Raw genomic sequence first — 20360 nt, 5'->3', positions numbered from 1 at the left:
ACTTCCATACAAATCTGCAGGAAGTCTAATAATAATACTCCACGCAGTCCACGAATAGGCACGCGGGCAGACCGAACGCCAGTGCTCTGCTCTGCATTGTACCTCGCAGTAAAAGCATTTTCTCACGCCGCTCTTCACCCACTCTGTCCATGTCTTCATCCTCCATATCACCTCCATCTCCCATTGAAATTCCTCCCTCTGTTACCAGCTGCATGAAGATGGGAAGTTTCTGGCAATAACCAGGCGCAGATGTGAGGAGTCTTGAATGGTGACGGCACTCAAGCGAGCGAGGCAGCGGGCTACTGGGTCTCTCTAATTTCCATCTTCCAGCAGAAGCCGCGGCTCTCAGACGCAGCAAAAAAACACCCACTGGATTCTTGCTAGGAGAGTCAGTAATGAGATTGTGGTGCTGAGGGCTTTTTTGTTGCGAGCTCCAACTGTTGAAGGTTATCCAGTCATCTGCAGCTCGTTATGTGCGAGCATGCTGCGCTCACACGTACGAACGCGGGGATAAGATGCATGTTTGCCTGCAAGAGATGTGGTTTTTCGTTGCATGTGTGTGTAGACAAGGAGAGGTAGGAAAGGGGAAAGAGAGGGGAAAACAGGGAGACTTGCGCTCCGCTCCAGTGAAAGTATCTGACTCATGTGTAATTGTTTATTATTGCAAATGACTCTGTAGTCCTCTCAGGAAGCCACAGGGGCATTACTCACTGAACGAGGGAGAAAATAGAGTCTGTCTCCTTTTACAGATTTACACATCTATTGCTTTGTTTTGCACACATGGTGCAAAACAAAAATACCGGGACAATACCCGGAATTCCCTGGATGCAGTAAATCGCAGCCCGCGTCGTGATGAACTAACACAATTTCAGTTTGCTGTGCTCCCCATCGGCCCCATCGGACTGTCGCCGCGGGACCGGAGTGATGCTCTGCAACTGCTCTCCGTCAGGGATGTTTAGAGAAAATGCTACGGCCAGCTAAGTGTCAATTCCCGCTATCTCGTGCTGTCATCACTGGCAGCGGAGTTGACACTCGCGAGATGGATTGGGATGTCTTGTCCTTGTCCACCCCCTACCAGTAACTTCACTTCTTATCTGACACAAGGGGAAGAAGAAGTAGTAACCCCCCCACCGCCGCCACCACCACCACCACTTTACATCCCTGCTGATTTTCCCGTCGCTGACAAGTGCCTGCCAATATCTGTCTCACTGTATGCACTGGTGAGCTTAGTAAAAAAACAAATAAATAAAAAAAAGACACAACGGGATGATTGAGTGGAATGCTGCCCTGTGATGGCCACACAATCTGCTGCTGAATATGCATGCACTGTTATTGCAATTGTCCTCTAATCATTCCATGATTTGCAATGAGTTTCTATCTTATTATTATGATTATTGTTGTACAGTGTACAACCCAACCCAATCACTGTTTGCAATTCAATGCTTTTTGTTGCAGTTCAATACTTTACATTTGTCATTCAATACTTTTTGTTAGATGCAGTTACTTTTGTTGCAATGCAATACTTGTTGTATATATGCCAATACTTGCACATTGTTTATTCAAATCTCTGCTTTTCCTTAAACTATAATTGGTTGCATGAAGAAATAAACAGAAAGAAAGAAAGACGTAGATTGGTTACATTATGCGTGAAATAATATATATATATATAAGTGAAGATTGGTGTGGGGCGGGAGGGTAAGGACAGAGACAGAAAAGAAAAGAGGAAGAACAAGAAAGAGTAAGAGATAGGCGTGCAGCGAGAGAGTGAGAGAGTGAGAGACGGGGGAGGAGGAGGGGGAGGAGGAGGAGGGAGAGAGAGGCGAGGAAGTACTTAGAGAGGAGACGCATCCTCTGTGCAGTGGTAGAAGCTACATCTCTCGCTTGAATTCCGACGGCAAAGAAAGCCGCATTTCCAGTTTGCTCCGCTGTTGCGTGGTGAGGCCATGTGGATTTACGAGGTCATTGTCGGACTCGTCCTGGTCCTCGCTTGTTCTGGTAAGTTTGGCCGAAACTATTTGAAAGTGCTCGGGTCGCTGATGTCCTGGTCGCCACCGCGTCTGAACGCACTGGTTTGCGCCCCGTGCAGAGCGGACGAGATTCTCATACACGAGTTAAGAGAGGCTTGAACTTTGTCACTGTTGCGTGCGATATACGTGTAGGCTTTTTGCTCTGTGTAGGCTTTTGTCTTAGCATATAAATATATATATTATTTTATTTTTTTATTTTTTTTACGCAAAAACGCAGCGTGGACTAGGTGAAGTGTTACTCGTGTCCGCACACTGCCATAGTAATGCGCTCCTTACACAGCGCAGGGACGCACGAACGCATAGCCTACCTGTCTGGGTAAGTGGAGGAATAAATGATGACTATGGTAAAGTAAATAACTCACTGTACTGCAAAACGAGCAACTAATATGAAATTAATCGTCCAGCCCTGGCTCTAACGGAGCGCAACCTTCGCGGTTCATCGCTTCTTACTGGCACCCGGGCAGAGAAACTGCTGCGCCTGTCAACTCAAGTTGAGAATCGGACAAACAGCCTCTGGTCCTCTGTGATCCCCGGTTTATTGGGCATATTGGAAACCATTCAAACTGAAAGAAAGAAGAAAAAACAGCTCTGACTCCTGTTGCTTACATGATCATTTGGTGATTGCATTGTCTTGGTGCTTCTCGGGAACAACAGACTCGGCAAGTGATTTAGGTTGCGTGGTTGTGTGTTGATGAAAGGATAAAAGCACTTAACTCTACTTAAGTGCATATGAGCTGACGGTTAGTTGAAATAGGTAGGAGGAAGAGAGAAGGAGGGAGGCCACGTGATTGTTCTCTCTAAATGTAAATGTGTGTCCAAAGTGTTTCTCTGATTATGCAGAGGAACCTGCCAACAACTGAGGCAACATTGACACCCTGCAGTTATTACCCCCCACTTTGTGTGTGTGTGTGTGTGTGTGTGTGTGTGTTTATTTTACTGAGGGTTAATACTTGTTTAGACTTGTTTAGACTTGGCTATGGGGTAGTTATTACACTTAGGTGATTGTTAGGCAGTTGGTAGAGATGATTAGTTAGGGAGGTGCTACTGATTCCATTATGCCAATAAAAGGTCCCCATGCACATAGGAACAGGTTAGTGTGTGTGTGTGTGTTGCATTTATCTGGGGCCAGTGAAAAATGACCTAGACCTAATAAGGATGCAGAGTCAAGGCAGACTAATTCACACATTGTAATGTTGATAATGTTTGTTCTAGCTGGACTCGTTCGCAGATTGTACACGATGTCTACCAGAGGAGAACTTGTTGTCTTATACGTGTTTGTTATAAATACTAAAAAAGATAATAAATATTCTTTATATATTATAAGGAAGGGGGTGGGGTGGGGTCTGTAATAATAGTAAATGCTAGAACACCTAATTGCTCTCAGAGTTATGGGCCTTGCAGTGGCAAGTCTGTCAAAACCAGTTGCCGTCGACTGCTTCTGTCATTTTCACTTTCTAATTTGTGTTAAAAAAAAAAACAAACACACACAAAAACCAAAAGAAAAAAAAAAAAAAAAAAAAAAAAAGGTTGACATTTGATATGTAAAATGTCACATTTATCCCCGGATGAATGGGCATGACCTTGTCTTCTAAATGTTTAGCAGAGGGCCGGAGAAATGCCCTTCAGGACTACCAGAGAACTGATGGCATACAACTGCTCGCCTTGTCTCCTGATTCCTCACACCTGACGAAAAGCAGAAAGCTGAGCCTGTCCAGGTGTGCCAAAGCATGCAGTCGCAACAGAAAACTCAACTTCACATGCAGGTTTGTCTAGTGGAACACATTACTTGTTCATCTGCAAGATTCTTTGGTGTCACTGTAAAGTAAGACTGTGTGAAAGCGCTGGTGGCTCCACGACTTCCTTCACTTTGCTGACATAATTCATTGTCGTTTTTCTGGTTGAGCAGGCCTCTAATTTGCATGCTTCTGTGGGCCTAATAGTTTTGTCAAAGTGACTGGTGAACTGTTTGTTTTTTTTTGTTTTTCGCCTGTTTGTTTTTTTTTTTAAACTAATCATTAGAATCTTCTCTTATCTTCTGTTCCATCTGCCTCCACTCCCTGTCCCTGCATTCTCTAGAGCGTTCGTGTATGATCATAAAAACAGGAAATGCGAGTGGCTGTCATTTGACAGGAACTCACCAGGAGCTCAGAGTCACCAGAACGTCAACTACCAGCTCTATCAAAAGAAAGGTGCCCTCTGCTGTTCCTCCTTTTCTCCATGTTAGCCAGTGCTAAACTAGTGTCTCTCACAGTTCTCATCACATTTCATCAGAAAAAACCTCTATATAGTCCAGCTTCCAAAAAGTAACATTGTTTCAGTGGAGCCCCTGTACACAGGAGAGCTGACTTACTATATAAATACTCATTTTCAGGGCAATCTTAGCTTTGTGATGCTTGCGACCCTCAGGGGGATGACAAGGAAGGGCATGGACCATTGTCGTGTTTGTAGTGTTGCAGCACATTATGGTTCATTTTCTGTCATTAAGCGCCGTTTATGAAAACAGTGGAAATTCCCACCCCATTTCAGTCCGTCTGAGCACAACAGCGAGCGTGCAGGTTGTGTAAGCTAGCTCGCGGATTCCAAAATTTGGAGATTAGGAAAACAGATTTGATTTTTGGCATTGTCGTGTCCTTGTTAAGGCTCAGCATTGTGACTGAACATCTCCTTCTGGCTGTTTTCTTCATCATCCATACGCTGGCTCACCCATTTTCTATTGTGTCTCTTTGTCCCCCATCTTCCAGACTATGTTAGAGAATGCATAGTGGGAACAGGTCAGAGTTACAGGGGGCGGAGGTCGGTGACAGTGACTGGGATCCGGTGCCAGGCCTGGGCCTCTCCTTTTCCTCATGAACACAAGTAAGAATCTGATGTATTTTCCAGCACAATGTCAAACAAACTGGTGTTATAAGCTGCTTCCTACTCTTACTGCTGGCCCGTTAGTGGTGCAATTAGGTAGTAGCTAGAGGCTACCCGTGTCTATGAGCGTATGTGTATATGAGTATGATATATTAGTGGTTGATTAGGCTCCGGGGAGCAGTCATTCATCAGATCTGACCTCATTGTAACGCTTTACAGAGTCACAGATCATTTCCTGCTGCGGCCCTACTGTTTATCTAGGTGTGTGAGAGTACAAATGTGTGTTTTGCTGGGATTAGGATCATATCTAATATGCAGCCTTTTGGTTTAACTCTAAGCACATCAGCCATCTAAATTTCCAGATAATTATTTTTCAACATGCAGGCAGACTTCACAATGTTTCCCAATAGGAAGGGAAGCACTGATTTCTGGTGGTTGACCAGTAGGGAATGAGATAACTGCATTAGCGGTCGCAAAAAAAAAGTACTTTCAGTGAAACGTTACCATCGTGGTTTCTGAAACATGACACAACTATCTTCACAAACACTAATAATGCAAATTGACCCAAGGTAGCCAAAGGGTTCTCTTTAGAAACACCATAAATTATTGGCTCATCTTCTAGTATATTAAAGTTTTATGGTGGTCATGCATTCCTGGGATCAAGAAACTGAGAACTGAGAAATAAATACTATTGAACAAAGTTTACTATGGGCCTGATGTCAAGCATCATCTATTTTTTGTTTGAGCGAACGCTGTGGGCTTTCTTTTCATCATTGACCTTCATTATTTAGAAACTGCTTTATAAAAATTGTTTAATATTTGCAAATAACACATTTAATATTTCCATGAGAAGGAAAAAGAAATCCAGATCCCTCTTTCCTCAGAGGTATTAAATGACTTTGAAAAGCTTTGTAGTGAGCAGCAGACGAATCAAAGCAGGCAGTGTACTTTTGTACCTCCAGTGAACCTGCTTTATCAGGCCGCTATTAATGCCTCTTTAAATCAGGTAATTAAACCCAGGCACTTTGTATGTTTTATCAGTGGCCTCACAGACATGGGAAACTGACACACAGACAAGAACAAATGGCATTTTTATCAGTGAAAGGTTTCCTGTCTTTTTTGATTGCCCAGCCAAGGCCTTCTCGTTCCTGTACCTGTCATTACGCACTCGGCTCGAAAGACCACGTCGTAGCTTTATCTTTTCATCATCGTGTGGAAAAACACAGCCTGACTCAAAGGCTGCGCTCATGTGCCGATCATCTTAACTGGTGACCGCAGCCATGTGCGAGCCGGGTGGAAAAAAACAAGCCAGTCATTTGTCAGTGTGTTTACACGACCAACTTATGAAAAACTAACATTGCTTTTGAGTATTTATACATTTAAATATCGTGTCATCAGTGATTCAGTCTCACTTCAGTTACTCCCACACTTTTCATTCGTCATATTACAAGCAGGTTTCAGTCCATCAGCAGCGCTCTTGTGAAGGAGAAAGGACGCAAACTGTGGCCTTGAGTGTTTTTTTTTTTATATTCTTTAAAAATATAGCTTTACGTGTGCCGTTTATTACTGTTACTGTCAGGTTTTTGCACATACTTTTTTTTTCTGCTTCTGACAGATTCATGTCTAAGAAGTTCAGGAAGAAGGACCTCAGAGAAAACTACTGCCGCAACCCAGACAACTCCACCGATGGCCCGTGGTGCTTTACCACTGACCCCCGGCCGCAATTTAGACACCAGGAGTGTGGCGTACCACAGTGCTCACAGGGTAGGCTATACACACACACACGCACGCACGCTCAACGTATGTCTGCATGTGTCTGAGCCGACTCATTCGTCATTGTAAACTATTCCACCAAGGAGCCTTGATTGTCTGAAATGAGCTGCAGCAACTTAGGCAATCACATACTTGGACCAAGCAACGGTCGCTCTGCTGTAGCCCCGCTCTGCTCTGCTCTGCTGTGTATCCGCATGTACATGTGTGCGAGTGCCCAGGTTTTCCTCATTTGTTGAGGTCAGCTGCAGCTGTTTCCAGGTGTGTGGCTCAGTTTTACGCTGTCCCCTCTCATTCCGTTGGGCTCGGGTTTTGTAAATGGTTTGAACCCATAGAAGCGAGTGTCGGAATGTTACAGGATATTAATCCCTCTGTCGTCTCCTCTACATAAATTGTTCGCCAATTTATCCACCCCTGTGGCACACATGTGGTTGTGATGAAAGACAAGGCTCCTTTCTACGTGGGTTTCAGCCACTCCGTTATATCACACGATGTTGCAGTCGGGCGCTGATGTCTCCCTGAAAGAAGGGATAATAATGACCTCTGTTATCTAATCGCTGGGGATTCGGGCTGTCAGAGGGGTCGTTTCCTCTGCATGCATGACACTGGATCACTTTAATGAGGAGCCAGGTTGGGGTTCGATAAGACAAAATAGGAATCCTTCTCGGGCTCCAACTCGCATATGGTGTCCCGCGGGGTTATCACAAGTTGTACAGTGGACGTAATGACTTTTTATTTTGATAGAAAGTCTGTGCTCTTCCAGACCGAAATGGCTGGAAGGGTTTCTCCAGAAATTAAATGGTCCTAATAAGAAACATATACACAGACACACAAACATGGCGTGTACAAATACACAGGGAGCCTGTGGTATTAAGCGTGGTCTGTCATGACAGGGCTGGACTCATGAGCATCTGTTTTTAATCTACATCCTGTCTGTTGTTTACGTGGGACGGCCTACACTACTCACCACGCATCAAATGGTGCTTTCTCTTCCTCACAGACCTCGTGCCTGCATTAGTCTGACATAGTGTGTGTTTACACACATACAGTGTGTATAATGTACATAATTGGACTCTGTCAGCTATTGCATTTATGGCATTATTAAGCAAAAATTACAAAGTGAAACGTAGTAAATTGGAAGTTAATAGCTCCGTCAACAGATGGCTCTTGTACTGTGCGATTGTCTGGATATACGATTTCTGATCTCTTCTCCAACTCTAACAGTTTTGTCCCGCGCGTCCTTTTCTGTGTAGTTGAGTGTATGAACTGCAACGGGGAAGATTACAGAGGACCAATGGACCACACAGAAAGTGGGAGAGAATGCCAGCGCTGGGACCTGAGCGATCCGCACGAACACCGATACAACCCCAACAGGTGAGGCGCACGCGCATCCGCGCAAAGCCGCGCGCGCTCAGCCACACTCACACCCACACACATCGATGCATATAATAGCTGTAAACTAACTTTCATGCAACAGTAAGTTCGCACAATAGTTTTCTGTGATTGTTGTGCACTTCCACTAGAGATGAAGTGATTTGGAGTCAACAAGTGAAAACCTCCCCCAGAGGAATGCCATTGGCTCGTGTGATTGTGTATTTTTAACAGCGGTATGCTGGGAAAACTATTCGTCCTGACTTAATTGGCATAAATTCCTTTAAGCTCTAAGCAGACTTGTGCCTAATCGGTTGGATAAATGTATGCGTATTTCGGGGAGGCCATATATTTTAATCTGTATAAGTATTCCCCGCGCGACCTCTGTTTGTGTACGCGGGTGCGCGCACAGCTGTGTGCGTCTGTCTCAAGTCCGTTCCCGCTAGCTGGATGGCAGGTGGTCCGGATTAGCGCGGACTCGTTAACACATCCTTAATCATCCCACTGTTTGTGTAAAGGAGGTCCCAGACTGCTCGTAGCGCCGATGCAATGAGAGGGTCCCGAAGTCTGATGCTGCGCGCCTCGAGGCTGCAGGCCTGAGGGGATGTGGGACTTACGGGATGACTCATTGTAGAACACCTGTAGTGGTGGATCTTATTATCGTCCTCAATCCCCCTGAGCTGTGAACAGATTCACAGATGGAGCCTTTTGCTGCATCGACTGCGTGCAGCATAATCTCTCGACTATTTCGCTCTATTGGGGATATGGGGGGAGGGATTTAGAAAACTTGATATTCCATTCAGGTACATGCGTAATTTAAAAATTGTGTTATGCGCCCGAATTACATGATTTTATGTAAGAGCAGCGTGCTACGTGTGTAATAGCTTTTCACTCTTATGCAACTTCTAAAGATGAAGCTAATCGGCCTGCATGTTTTCTATTAGGTACCCCAACAAGGGCCTAGATGATAACTACTGTAGGAACCCAGACGGACGCCACAGACCCTGGTGCTTTACCACAGATCCAAACACACCGTGGGAGTACTGCAACATCAAAGTCTGTGGTAAGCACGTATGCATGTTTGTTTATGTGTTTAGCATTAGTCATGCGTGTTAAGCGGACATCTACGCATGACTGTAAACACCCGCTTACGGTCATGCGTAGATGTCCGCTCGCCAGCACCGACTTCGCAACATCCTTTCATTTTACCACCCCTCTCCATCTCATTGGCCGACGCTATAGAACAGACACACGAGTTTCCCCTAAAAGGCTCGGCTCGCTGTTATGTCTTCTCTAAACAGAATGTTTGTTTTTTTCTCCCCTCGCACCACTGGCTGGCTGTTTATTGTTCTATGCCAGCCCAACGTGCGGTAGTCAAACTTCACGGGGCTCAGTTACGGCTCCGCATTAACTTCCTGTAACACATACAGACACGACAGCGGGGTCACGCACACTACAAGCAGATCGCTTTCATTACACCTCGCGCACTCAGTGCGAGCGGTGTGATTGATGCGAGCGCTTAGCGTCCCGTCTGGCTTCGTGGATCTTTGCACTCGTAGTAAACTAGCAGATAGCGCACGCTTGTTGTTGACCCTGCAACCAGCGAGCAGCCACTGTGGGTCTTGGGAAGCAAAAAAACCGAGAGAGCACTGGCGGTGTTGTTGTTGGGCTCAGCTTATTTCTCTCGAGCCTGGCCTGCTAGAAACATCAGCAGTCCTGGCACCATGTTTACTAGATGGCACTCCTCCACGCGCTCAGTGATTCATTGTTTCCCCCTGGTTCTCTCCCCTCTAGAAACCGTCTCCTACCCCGTGCACTCTACCCTTCTCTCACTTTCTCTCTGATATGGGAGGTTTTTGGGAAACAGACCAAGTTTACGGCCCAGTTAGTCTTAATCAAAACAAGGCACAGAGGACAGAGCAACAGACAGAGAGATAAAGTATTCTTTTGACGCCGCCGCCTCTTTTGTTTACTGTCAAACCAGTGCATATCTATTTTTAGACACATTGCATGGGCAGGGGATGAAAGATGTTGAATATCTGCAGCTTCACACATTTCTGGATACAATCATGTACAATGTTCAGGCCACTGAACTCGCGTAACTTGTCCGTAATGAGCAGCCTTTTCTGCAAAGAAAAGTGGAGCAGATAAGATTTCCTGCCTTATTTTTTCCAGTTTTGCACCCAGCCTCTTTAAACCAGATATCTTCAAAGCTCACAGAGGAAGTGGTATCTGTTGGATACAGGTATCCAAGACAGTGAAGCAGTTCAGCGTTTCGTCATGTCATAGTCACAATGCATATTTTCTCTTCATTATTACTGTTTCTATGGCACTTGTGTATGTTGCCACAAGAACTGTGTATGAAGATAGAGTGTGATTTTCAGGTCAACTGACTTGGCCGCCATCAAAGCCTGTACTATTTGGTGACAGCTGGGAGATAAAAATCTAAATGGGAACAGTCTAAATTAAATTCTGGAGAGGCATTTTTACAAGCCTGAAAGACAAGTTTCTGTTCTCTTGGACTGTCACATTATGCTACACCAGCGGGTTTCTTTGCTGAAACTTCCTTGTTGTACAGGTGAAATGCAAATCACAACTGAACTGGTGGAAATTCTCCTCCTGGGCATTTTCCCAGCACTTCCGCAGGGGGAAAAACCTAAAAAAAATATTCACAAATGGCAGGCAAATGGAGATATCTGTGGTCCGTATTATTTTCTAACCTACAGTGCAGTTCACCAATGTTCCAAAAGGTTCATGTGAAGCTCACACACACACACACACGCTCTTTCAAACGTTGCCACAGTTCAGAAAGAAATCTTCATCCATCATTTCAGTCCAGCTGGGCTCTTATGTATTGTTTTCCTTTCCCATGCAAATCGCAGCAATAATTTCTATGGACGCCATTCTCTTTTAATCTACAATTGCATGCGATTTAAGCCGATTTGGAAGTTGTCTGCAGTTTAGCTGTCATTAAGTATTTATTTATTCAGTGTTTGTGTTTGCAGAAGGCATGTTGGAGGAAATACGTTATTAAGGAAGCGGCTTTCATAGGTGTCTTCTATAATCTCACAGGGCCATGCTCTCGCATTTGAATGTTTTCCGACTTGTATTAAATTTCAGTTGTGTCTCTTCCCATTTATAGCACATCCCTCAGCCTGCTTTTTGTCTGCGTTTTTATTCTCCCCATGGGCTTCAGAGGCCATTTAGAGTGTGTGTGAAAGAGAAGCGAGAGGAGAGAACGTAACAATAAAACCTAGTGGCTTAATTGTTTCTCCAGACTGATAAAATCTTAAGTTATTTGAGCGAATACGTTGCAAAGTATGTTCATTCACGCCATGCAATATGCTTTCTCTCCCACAGAAACGCCGCATAAAACTAATGTGGTGGAAACGACCGAGTGTTACCACGGCAGAGGAGAGGGTTACAGGGGGGCGGTGGACGTGACGCCCACTGGACTCACCTGCCAACGCTGGGACTCTCAGCATCCCCATAACCACACATTCATACCTCAAGCTTACCCCTGCAAGTGAGTCAGAAACTCACATGAGACGGCCATGCACTCGTTCGCCAACATGCAGTCACAGACAAGCAGATTACAGCACGGCTTTCTCTGTGTTTTCCAGAGACCTGAGAGAGAACTATTGCCGCAATCCAGATGGTCAAGAATCCCCCTGGTGCTTCACTACGGACCCAAGAGTCCGCACGATGCTTTGCACCCACATTCCTCAGTGCGGCGCCCACAACAAGCCTGTCAGTGGTGAGAAACTCAACAGCTTTATCAGACACTGAAAGCAGCTAGGGAAAAGCATATTTTCTTTGCGTCTGAAGCGAAAATATCTGGCACTGTCATATTCGGTGGACTCCGGAGTTCATATGAGACCCTGTAACCGCACATATCTGTTTGTAACCACGTTTTCTCCATCCCCACGGAAAACTGTAGCCTTATACGACTGTGGGAAGGACTGACCACCGCGTCTCACAGAAATAAAATTTGACAGCAGCTCAAGATGGTCATGTCTCACTGGACAGCGGAAGACGGGGCTGAAGGATTAGTGTTGGTTGGGATTCTTTCTGGGGCAGCGAGAGATTTAGAAGTGAAAGATGTAGATCTGTGTCTGAGTACGCAAATTCAAATTTCCCAAGAGATCTTAGGGATACTTCTTCTTCTGAGATTGTGTGGCCTTGCCTTGAGATTATAAACCCACTCAAGGGTTTCTGTTGTGGTTTACCCTTGGGGGTTGAGTACATTCCCATATAGAAATGAAATGCAGAGTGACAGCTTGAAAAAAAAAAACGTATTTATGACCTGTAGCTTTCTAATGCACTACTGTGGATGACTTCTTTTTTTATTGTTATCCTTGCAAATATTCTGTGATGTGATAGATATAAAAAATAGTCAGGATTGTTGTTATGTTTGTTTGTGTTTTTTTTTTGTTTGTTTGTTTTGTTTTTTTAAGTTTTAGTTCAGTAGCTCTATATACTTTGAACTGGAAAAGAATTCCTGTAAAGCCTGTATTGCAGGTTTTTTTTTTTTTTTTAACTCCAAAGCTCTTTCTTCTTTGCATGTGATGCATGTGTCTGATTTTATTTCCTCATTTGTGTCCAAATCCAGAATGCTATGAAAGCTTTGGAGAGAATTACCAAGGGCAGCAGTCAAGGACGAGGTCAAACCTGCCCTGTGCTCCCTGGATGAACCACAGCAACAGGTCAGCTCACTGCATCCCTGCTACTTCCCAACTTATTAACTTCCCAAGACATGCACCATCAATAAGTAAGAGACAATCGCCTCTGTCTAAATCTGACATCACAGTTCTAAGACTAGAAAGTTTAGAGCTAGGAGGAATCAAAGAAAACCAGAAATAAGGAGCGGGATACATGCAAATTTTATGGGTTTCCAAAAGATCTGAGAAACAAGCTTGTGTGTGACGGCCCCACTGTGCAGGACAATGTGTCTGTGTTTCTGAGAACCATGTGTGCAACCCTGAATGCAGACAGGCACCTTATTATTGACCTCTTGTTAAGTCTTATTGTTGTTAGCGGATCAAGTCGAGCCTCTTGCTTCTCAGAGGAGAAAACGGCTCCTGCGGGTGCCATGACTAGCCTGTACAACATCTACTAATGGCTGGATGAGTGTTTCCCTGAAGATGACCTAACTCAGCAGGAATGACTCCCAGTGATAACTTGGCTGGGGGATATACACTTCATTCCCCACCTTTGACACCAAACCCCCAAACCCCCCTCCTCTGTAGGAACACTTCAAAGCCACTCCGCTCCACTGCTCGGCTCCTGCCCTTGGGTCAAAAGTCAGGGTTAGGGAGTCACAGTGAGACCTGGGATACAACATGTAAACACTGATTTCAAACACTTGATTTCTGTAATTTTGCACCAAGAACTCCCTCTCTTGTGTCTGCCTTCCTCATTACAGTTCTGTATCTTATCAGTTGTGAGAAAGGATTGTAGTTGGTAGTGTTTTTGAAACGCTTATGAGAATACAGTGATATGTGGGATACGTCTGCATGAGCATGTTTTTGATATGTGAATGTAGGTGGGTGCATAGCGTCTCAGTGAGTAATTCCTTTGCAGACCACCTCCTTGTCTGTCTGAAGGGAAAGAGCTTATGCAGCTGTGTAGTTTGGCTGCCCAGATCTTATCCTGAATTCATTCAGCTTTTACTGATAGTCATAAATCACTGGGGAATCTTTTTAATCTGACCAAAAGCCAAATTATCTGTTTAAATACATAAAAACAGCCGTATAAATCCCTTTGTCTTGAACATTGCCTTTGGGACATACTACACGATGATTAGAGATTAGTTAAGGGGTCTTTTGTGTTTCTCTTTTTTGTCCAGTGGTGAAAGGGGCATGCTGATGGCTGGCCTGGAGGGAAACTACTGCAGAAATCCCGATAAAGACAAACACGGTCCCTGGTGCTACACCAACAATTCTGCCATACCCTGGGACTACTGCAATGTCAAACCATGTGAGTGCACGGATTTCTGCACACCCAATATGCACACAGGCACACACACAATCAAACACAGAAAAGGCACATTTAGAGAAAACAATGCGTGCGTCTGTGTGACATTGAAGGTTTATCTATCTTCTAGATCAAAGAACAAGCCAGCGTAGATTTGTTTTCACTCCGGCTGTCTACATCAGTTGCACACACACACACGCTTTATTTGCAGTGTGCGAGTCTGTCTACACTCGCACGTCAGTGTATTTCACAGGACATCACAACTCATCATGGAGACTGGGGAGGAGCCGTCTTTCTAAGTATTCCCACATGGACCGAGAGCTAGAGGCATTATGACTGTGTGCATGTGGCTAGTAAAAACCTGTTAATCTGTTGTTACGCAAAACCTTAAAGCAGATGCTCTTTGCACCCAGGTGTCAGTAGCCAATAACGCTATTTGCAACCAAGTGGAACAGTCAGTGTGATCGTGTGTGTGGGGGGGGGGGCATGTAGCAAAGCAAAGACCAGCATCCAGATGTCCGTTGCAAATAATGCAGAATGGCTCACTGGATGTTCTACAAAGGTGTATTTCTCCCAAACCAGATTTTCCAAAACATTACCAAGCAGCGTTATCACCTAACCGCTAATCAAACCGTGGCTTAAGAGTGAAAATGATTTTAACACCAGAATATTACAAGTCAACTAAAAGAAATAACTCCTTAATATTGCTGGCAGTGCAGTGCTGATATGATCTGAATTACGTGCAAGAATGTGAAATGTTAACAAAAAATGGACACCTGGTGTTCATTATAAACACATTATGATTGATTTTTTTTATATATGAAAGTCCCTTGTGGCTACAGGTGTACGCACTCGTATCTCTTTATGTGCCTTGATCATTTAATCGTCTTCCCTCTTCTCTGCAGGTGATGCTTCACAGAACAACATCCCACTAGGTGAGTGTCTCTGCCTGTCTGTTGGTGTTTCAGATGTAATAAGTTGCCCATCTGTATTTGATAGACTCCAAAGCCAATAGTGGGGTTTTTATTCCTTTTATTTATTTTTTTGTCAGAACTTGTTGGAGCCCTTTTTTTTTTTTTTTTTTTTTCATATCCAGCCATTATGGTGCGACACAAGGCATTATGTTGTTGCGGTGACATCTGTTTCTGTGCGTGTCTTTGTGGGACTTGTTCTCCTGCACATAACTCACGAGCAGATATATTGTAGTTCAAATTACGCCCATGTGTTCAGTTAACATATTCAATAACAGACCTTAATTAATTGCCTCATCGGAATAACAGGTTCTGTTTTATATATAATGACGGATCATTAGGCAGCTCAAGTGCCTCCTCTATCGTGACTGTGTAAACAACATGTCAACATTAAGTGCAGTGTCTGCGTGAGGGTGCGTTTCTATGGCTTAAATGAAATGTAGACTTTATGACACATTAAAACAATTGGTCGTGTATGTGTGTGTTTTTTTTTCTTCTAGGTGAGTTGTCCTCTGTGGGATGTTTTGTCCATAAGAGAACTAGGATTGTGGGAGGAGGTCCAGTGGGCATATCAGACGGCAGCTGGATGGTCAGCATACAGAAAGGGTACGCTAATAAATATTCTACACATTTTCCCCTGCCACTGAAACAGAGAGTAGCAGACCATGCTGCCAGACCACGGCTGAATCCATTCTTTTGTTTTGGTTTTTAGTTTCTATTCTGTTGACAAACTTGCATTCAGACTCATTATAGAGGCACATTCATCACTTAAGGATCAGTCTGTATTTCCATGCAGAAGAAAACTTGTGCAACTCTAGAAGAAAGTAATTGTTATACAGAGGCTGTTTTTGCACTAGATGCGTATTGTGCCCAGTCGTGTTTGACCACATCCAGTTTGTTTGACTAGTCTGATTGCTCGGTAGCATGCCCGGCTGGTTCAGCATCTCATGCCCTCAATAACGGCCTTGAAGAGATGGCCAGGGTTCAGCTGGACTAGAGCACGGCATGCGTCTCACTGCCAGCCGCTGGCAAACAAACCGTGTCTGCTGTTGAACCCAAAAGCCAAAGACAAAATTGTGCAACAAAGATCTACTATTTTCTTAATATTTTCAAGATATTCGGGGTAACGACACATCTGGTTCTCGCTTTACTGTCATCGTCGAGCAGAGCTGAAATGTCAGCTTACCGAAAGTCACTGTGTTGACTCATAGATACTGTACATCTATGAGGCATGTGAGAAAACCGTGTGTCACCGCACCCAAAGAAACTCCAAAGAAGCCACAAGTTAAATACAATCATGATCTCCATTGTGCTTTTTTTTTTTTTTAAACAAAAAAAAGTTGCAAACTGTCCTGGGAACGGAACGTGATTTTATGGACTGTCATAGTTCTTGTGTTCTAGTGATGACAGAAAGAGGTTATACAGTATTTCACAGCAGCTGCTATATTCGATTAATCCTTTGTATGTCATTTGTGTTTTATGTCCCTTCCAGATCAGTGCACTGGTGTGGTGGATCACTCATACGAGAGAAATGGGTACTTACTGACAGACAGTGCTTCTCCTCATGGTAACGTCAATGCTCGCTGTCAGTTCTTTTGTTAGTTTTGCTGCTTAAACCTTGAACTGTCAGTGCCAAACTCTTTCTTTTCCCTCTGCGTATTAAAAGTAAGATTTATTCCCTCAGTTCGCATGTATTTCTCTTAATTCAAGCATAGCTGCCTTCAGTTGCTGCCGTCTGTCTGTAGCGGCTCAGAAAAGAGTAATAAATGCTGAATCACTTTTGAAATGTTAACTCTGTCTTGTGTGTTCAGTGTTCCAGACCTCAGTGAGTATCGAGTGTGGCTGGGAGTCTCTGATATCCAAGAGGGCGCTCCTGACTGGACCAGGAGACAAGAAGTCAGCATCGAACATGTGATATGTGGCCCAGAAGGCTCCAGTTTAGCCCTATTAAGACTTTCAAAGTACGTGCCTTGACGAATAAACTCAATGTATGTACAGTATAAAGAATATATTGTGTGTGTGCAATGTTCATCATGTTTTGCACTTTGTGTGTTCATTAAATACGTCTAGGCCTGCCCTCCCTGCAGACAATGTCCACACGATTCAGCTGCCCGTGGCTGGGTGCTCCATTCCGGAAAGAACAATTTGTAAAATGTACGGATGGGGAGAGACGAAAGGTACAAATATTCTATATTGACCATTTACTCCAGCTGTTGTACGTACAGCAGCTATTCTCTTGGTCTCCAGGGTTTTCAATATATTGCACGTCTCCTGCCGCAGTCACCATTATTTTCAAATGGTACAGAGCTGAGATGCAAAAGTAAATAATAACGGCCCTCTGTATAACTTGAGAAATATGTTAACCCTGGGTCAGTATGGTTTGTTGATTCAATAAAAAGAAGACGAGACTGCACACAGTTTTGCAGCCCAGAGGTAACATTTGTATTATATACGCTGCAGAACACATGCAATAAAGTGCAACTTTCGTCTCTTTCAGGCACCGGCCACGAGGACGTACTGAAGGCAGTGGACCTGCCCATTGTCAGCAGAGACAGGTGTAGGGAGATGCACAGAGGCAACATCCACATCACCAACACCAAGATTTGTGCAGGAGGGAGGAGGAATGAGGGCGTGTGTGAGGTAAACAGCGCATTATGTTCTTAGTGAGTTGTTTTACTATTTTAACATAGGGTCAAATGACTAGATTAGAACAACAAGTCCACACTAGAGTCTGTTCAGTGCGGCAAGTCCTTGTTGGTAAACAAGAATTAGTTGTAACGCATTTGTATTAAGTAATTGCTCCCAGTTTGTATCTGTTGAGATATTAGCGCCTTGGTTGAACGCTGAGCTTTCAAAGCCCAGTTTGATCTAAATCTCAAACAAGTGTTATGTGAATCAGTGGGCTTAAGCATCGAGTCTCTTGTAAATAAAGCAGCTGGAGACTGTTGCGCTAAATTTCATCAGCTATCAAAAACTTGAGTTTGTGGTTTGTAGCTTCGGAAGAGTGCTGCTCATGTTCACAACGCGATGGTTCTGTCTGTCTCCGAGGGTGCCACAACACATTTTTTCTTTCATTCACCCCGTCAAAAATGGAACCCTTGACGTTCGCCTTTTGTCAGCCACTGACGTAGAACAATGTGCTGTCTGCTTCTCCAATTTTGCAGAGGGATTATGGCGGCCCTCTCGTGTGTCAAGACGGTGACATCAGGGTTATTGTCGGCGTGAGCGTCCACGGCAGAGGCTGCGCTCGGGCCAACCAGCCCAGCATCTTCATCAACGTGCCCTTCTACACGCAGTGGATCTATAAAGTCTTCAAATATTACCCGAACCCCGAGATCATCTAGAGGCGCCACGATCAAGGGAACTAAATCAAATCTAGAGCCTCTACTTAATGTGTCTTAAGCAGCGCACTCAGGACATGTGGTTTCCACGTTCTGCATACCTGCGTGGCCCAGAGATCAATAGGAAGGTGATCTGATGATGCACTTACACTATCCATACTGATTCTGAGAGTCGTTGATTATGAAAGAAGTGATACTGTTCATGTCTTAGACATAAAAATATTGCTGGAGCAGCTAACAGGCAAAGAAGGGACCCAATAGAAGCTGAATGTTACAGAAAGGACAAAGCTGTGTCTTTCATAGAGTTGGGAGCAGAGCAGGTAAATAAATATTAGATTTTCACCCATTTCATTTTTTTTTTTTTTTTGTTTTGTTTAGTTTTTTTATTTTTGAGTAGCAAATTTACCAGAGCTGCATGTGTGTATGTGAATACTCTTGATTCCTGGTATTACTTGAATGTTTTGAACACCAAATGCAGCAGTTCAGCAGCTCCCTTTGTAGAGTACATCGATGGGCCACTTAGAAAACTATCCAGTGGTAGGGCAATATGAAGGGCACTCTTACCAAGCTGCATGCATCTCCGGGGGCTTAGATAAAGTGGTCCTTAGTGTACATAGTATTTTAATGAGTGTATTTGTGACACTCTAAAGGTAATTTAGGTCTTATAGATCTACGATAAAAGAACACGAATGTCGAGGCAGGTAAGCGATGTGGAGTGTGCTGTCTTTCAGTCGAGGTTCTGTCTCGTTGTGGCGTGACATGTACGGCAATTAGAATAAATTCAGTATTGTAATGTTATCACAATACCACTGTATATATGAGGATGACGTTTGTTCTGCGTGTAGATACAATGAATGTATGTGTACCCGGCCTTTAAATGATACAAAGAGAAATCTGATGACGTAAAATGTGTACACACGAGCTCCTACTACACAGCGTTGATTCAGCATGGGTGTGTCTGTGTTTGTATGTTTTTTTCTGCAGCGGTGTCTGTATGCAAAAAGAAAACTGCAGAGGGAGATGGTGTGTGTGTGTGTGTGTGTGTGCGTGTTTGAACTGAATGAATTATCCCCACTCTCAGACCTTGGCAGACCCCCAATTCCATTCCACTCTTGCTATTAGTGTCACAAAGTCTGCAGCTTCAAACTTTGCGGATGGGACGGTCTTTGTAACGGCACTGTCTGGAATGGGCTTCACTGTGATGACTGAACGGCCTTTCGAAAAAATTAACCCACCTCTTTTAGCAGCCGAAATGATAGAGATGGCTTCATGTCGTAGCCACGTTATGTTTGTGCGAGCGTGAGAAAATGATCGTCCCCTCCCCTGCCCGCGCGTGGAAGTGTGTGCACTGAAAGATGTCGCAAGCTGCTATATTCAACTAGTCGTACAGTGCTGCCTTATGTCTCCATTCATAATGTACATTATACTAAAAATTTAATCTTGTGTAATATGCTTAATGTTAAACCCAATTCCAGCAATTATTTGAAAGGCTTTTGTCACCATATTAAATGTTCTTTGTATTCTACGCTTTTACGTGTCGTGTCTTAAATGCCGCACTTTTTTTTCCCTTTTTTCTTTTTTTTGAATGGCCTGTTTCTACTCTGAATGCAAACGTGCACCGCCTCATGCGAGTCCCTTGTTTGCTGTGTAATTAAGGGTGCTGTGCTTTACTGCCAGGAGATGGCACCACAGCAGCACAGAGGCTATAAGGATCTCTCGGTAATCTCGCTAATCTCTCTCTCTCTCCCCCCCCACTGCACACACTCCCACATCTATGGCCACATTCTCATCCACTTACACATAAAGGGAACATTCCTACGCACACAAAACCGCTCCTGCCTTGAAGCTGCTCCTGAGCGAACACTACAACAGAGTAGCAGCGTTTCGCTGTCGCCCCATTCAGAGTTTTAAAAGACCAGGGGTGAGATACAGATGTGAAGAGCGTGAGTGCGTGTGAGAGGGGGTTGAGAGGGAGAGTGCGTAAAGTAAAGGTGAAAGAGCGCAGGAGAGGGGCGACTCAGAGCTGGAGATTAAACGCTGAATCCATT

General features: G+C 44.2%; 1 protein-coding gene across 2 annotated transcripts; it reads left to right on the top strand.

Annotated features, from left to right (window-relative positions):
• The first annotated feature begins 1797 nt into the window (after positions 1 to 1797).
• LOC125015538 (hepatocyte growth factor) lies at positions 1798 to 19837 on the top strand. 2 transcript variants are annotated; one of them, XM_047597498.1, is made up of 18 exons: positions 1798 to 1995; positions 3631 to 3790; positions 4104 to 4216; positions 4769 to 4883; positions 6499 to 6647; positions 7907 to 8027; positions 8969 to 9087; positions 11385 to 11550; positions 11648 to 11781; positions 12637 to 12730; positions 13873 to 14003; positions 14906 to 14935; positions 15472 to 15577; positions 16464 to 16538; positions 16783 to 16932; positions 17042 to 17148; positions 17469 to 17611; positions 18136 to 19837. In XM_047597498.1, the coding sequence occupies exons 1-18, from the start codon at positions 1944 to 1946 to the stop codon at positions 18313 to 18315; spliced, it is 2145 nt and encodes a 714-aa protein (XP_047453454.1). In that variant the 5' UTR covers positions 1798 to 1943; the 3' UTR covers positions 18316 to 19837. The 2 variants fall into 2 exon arrangements, with proteins under 2 accessions (XP_047453454.1, XP_047453453.1); XM_047597497.1 differs by having other exon boundaries at positions 3628 to 3790.
• Positions 19838 to 20360: the final 523 nt, after the last annotated feature.

The sequence above is a fragment of the Mugil cephalus genome, chromosome 10 (assembly GCF_022458985.1).
Source record: "Mugil cephalus isolate CIBA_MC_2020 chromosome 10, CIBA_Mcephalus_1.1, whole genome shotgun sequence".
In the NCBI taxonomy this organism is placed as follows: domain Eukaryota; kingdom Metazoa; phylum Chordata; class Actinopteri; order Mugiliformes; family Mugilidae; genus Mugil; species Mugil cephalus.
The sequence above is the reverse complement of the archived record's forward strand: the minus strand, read 5'-3'. Positions and strand labels throughout refer to the sequence as shown.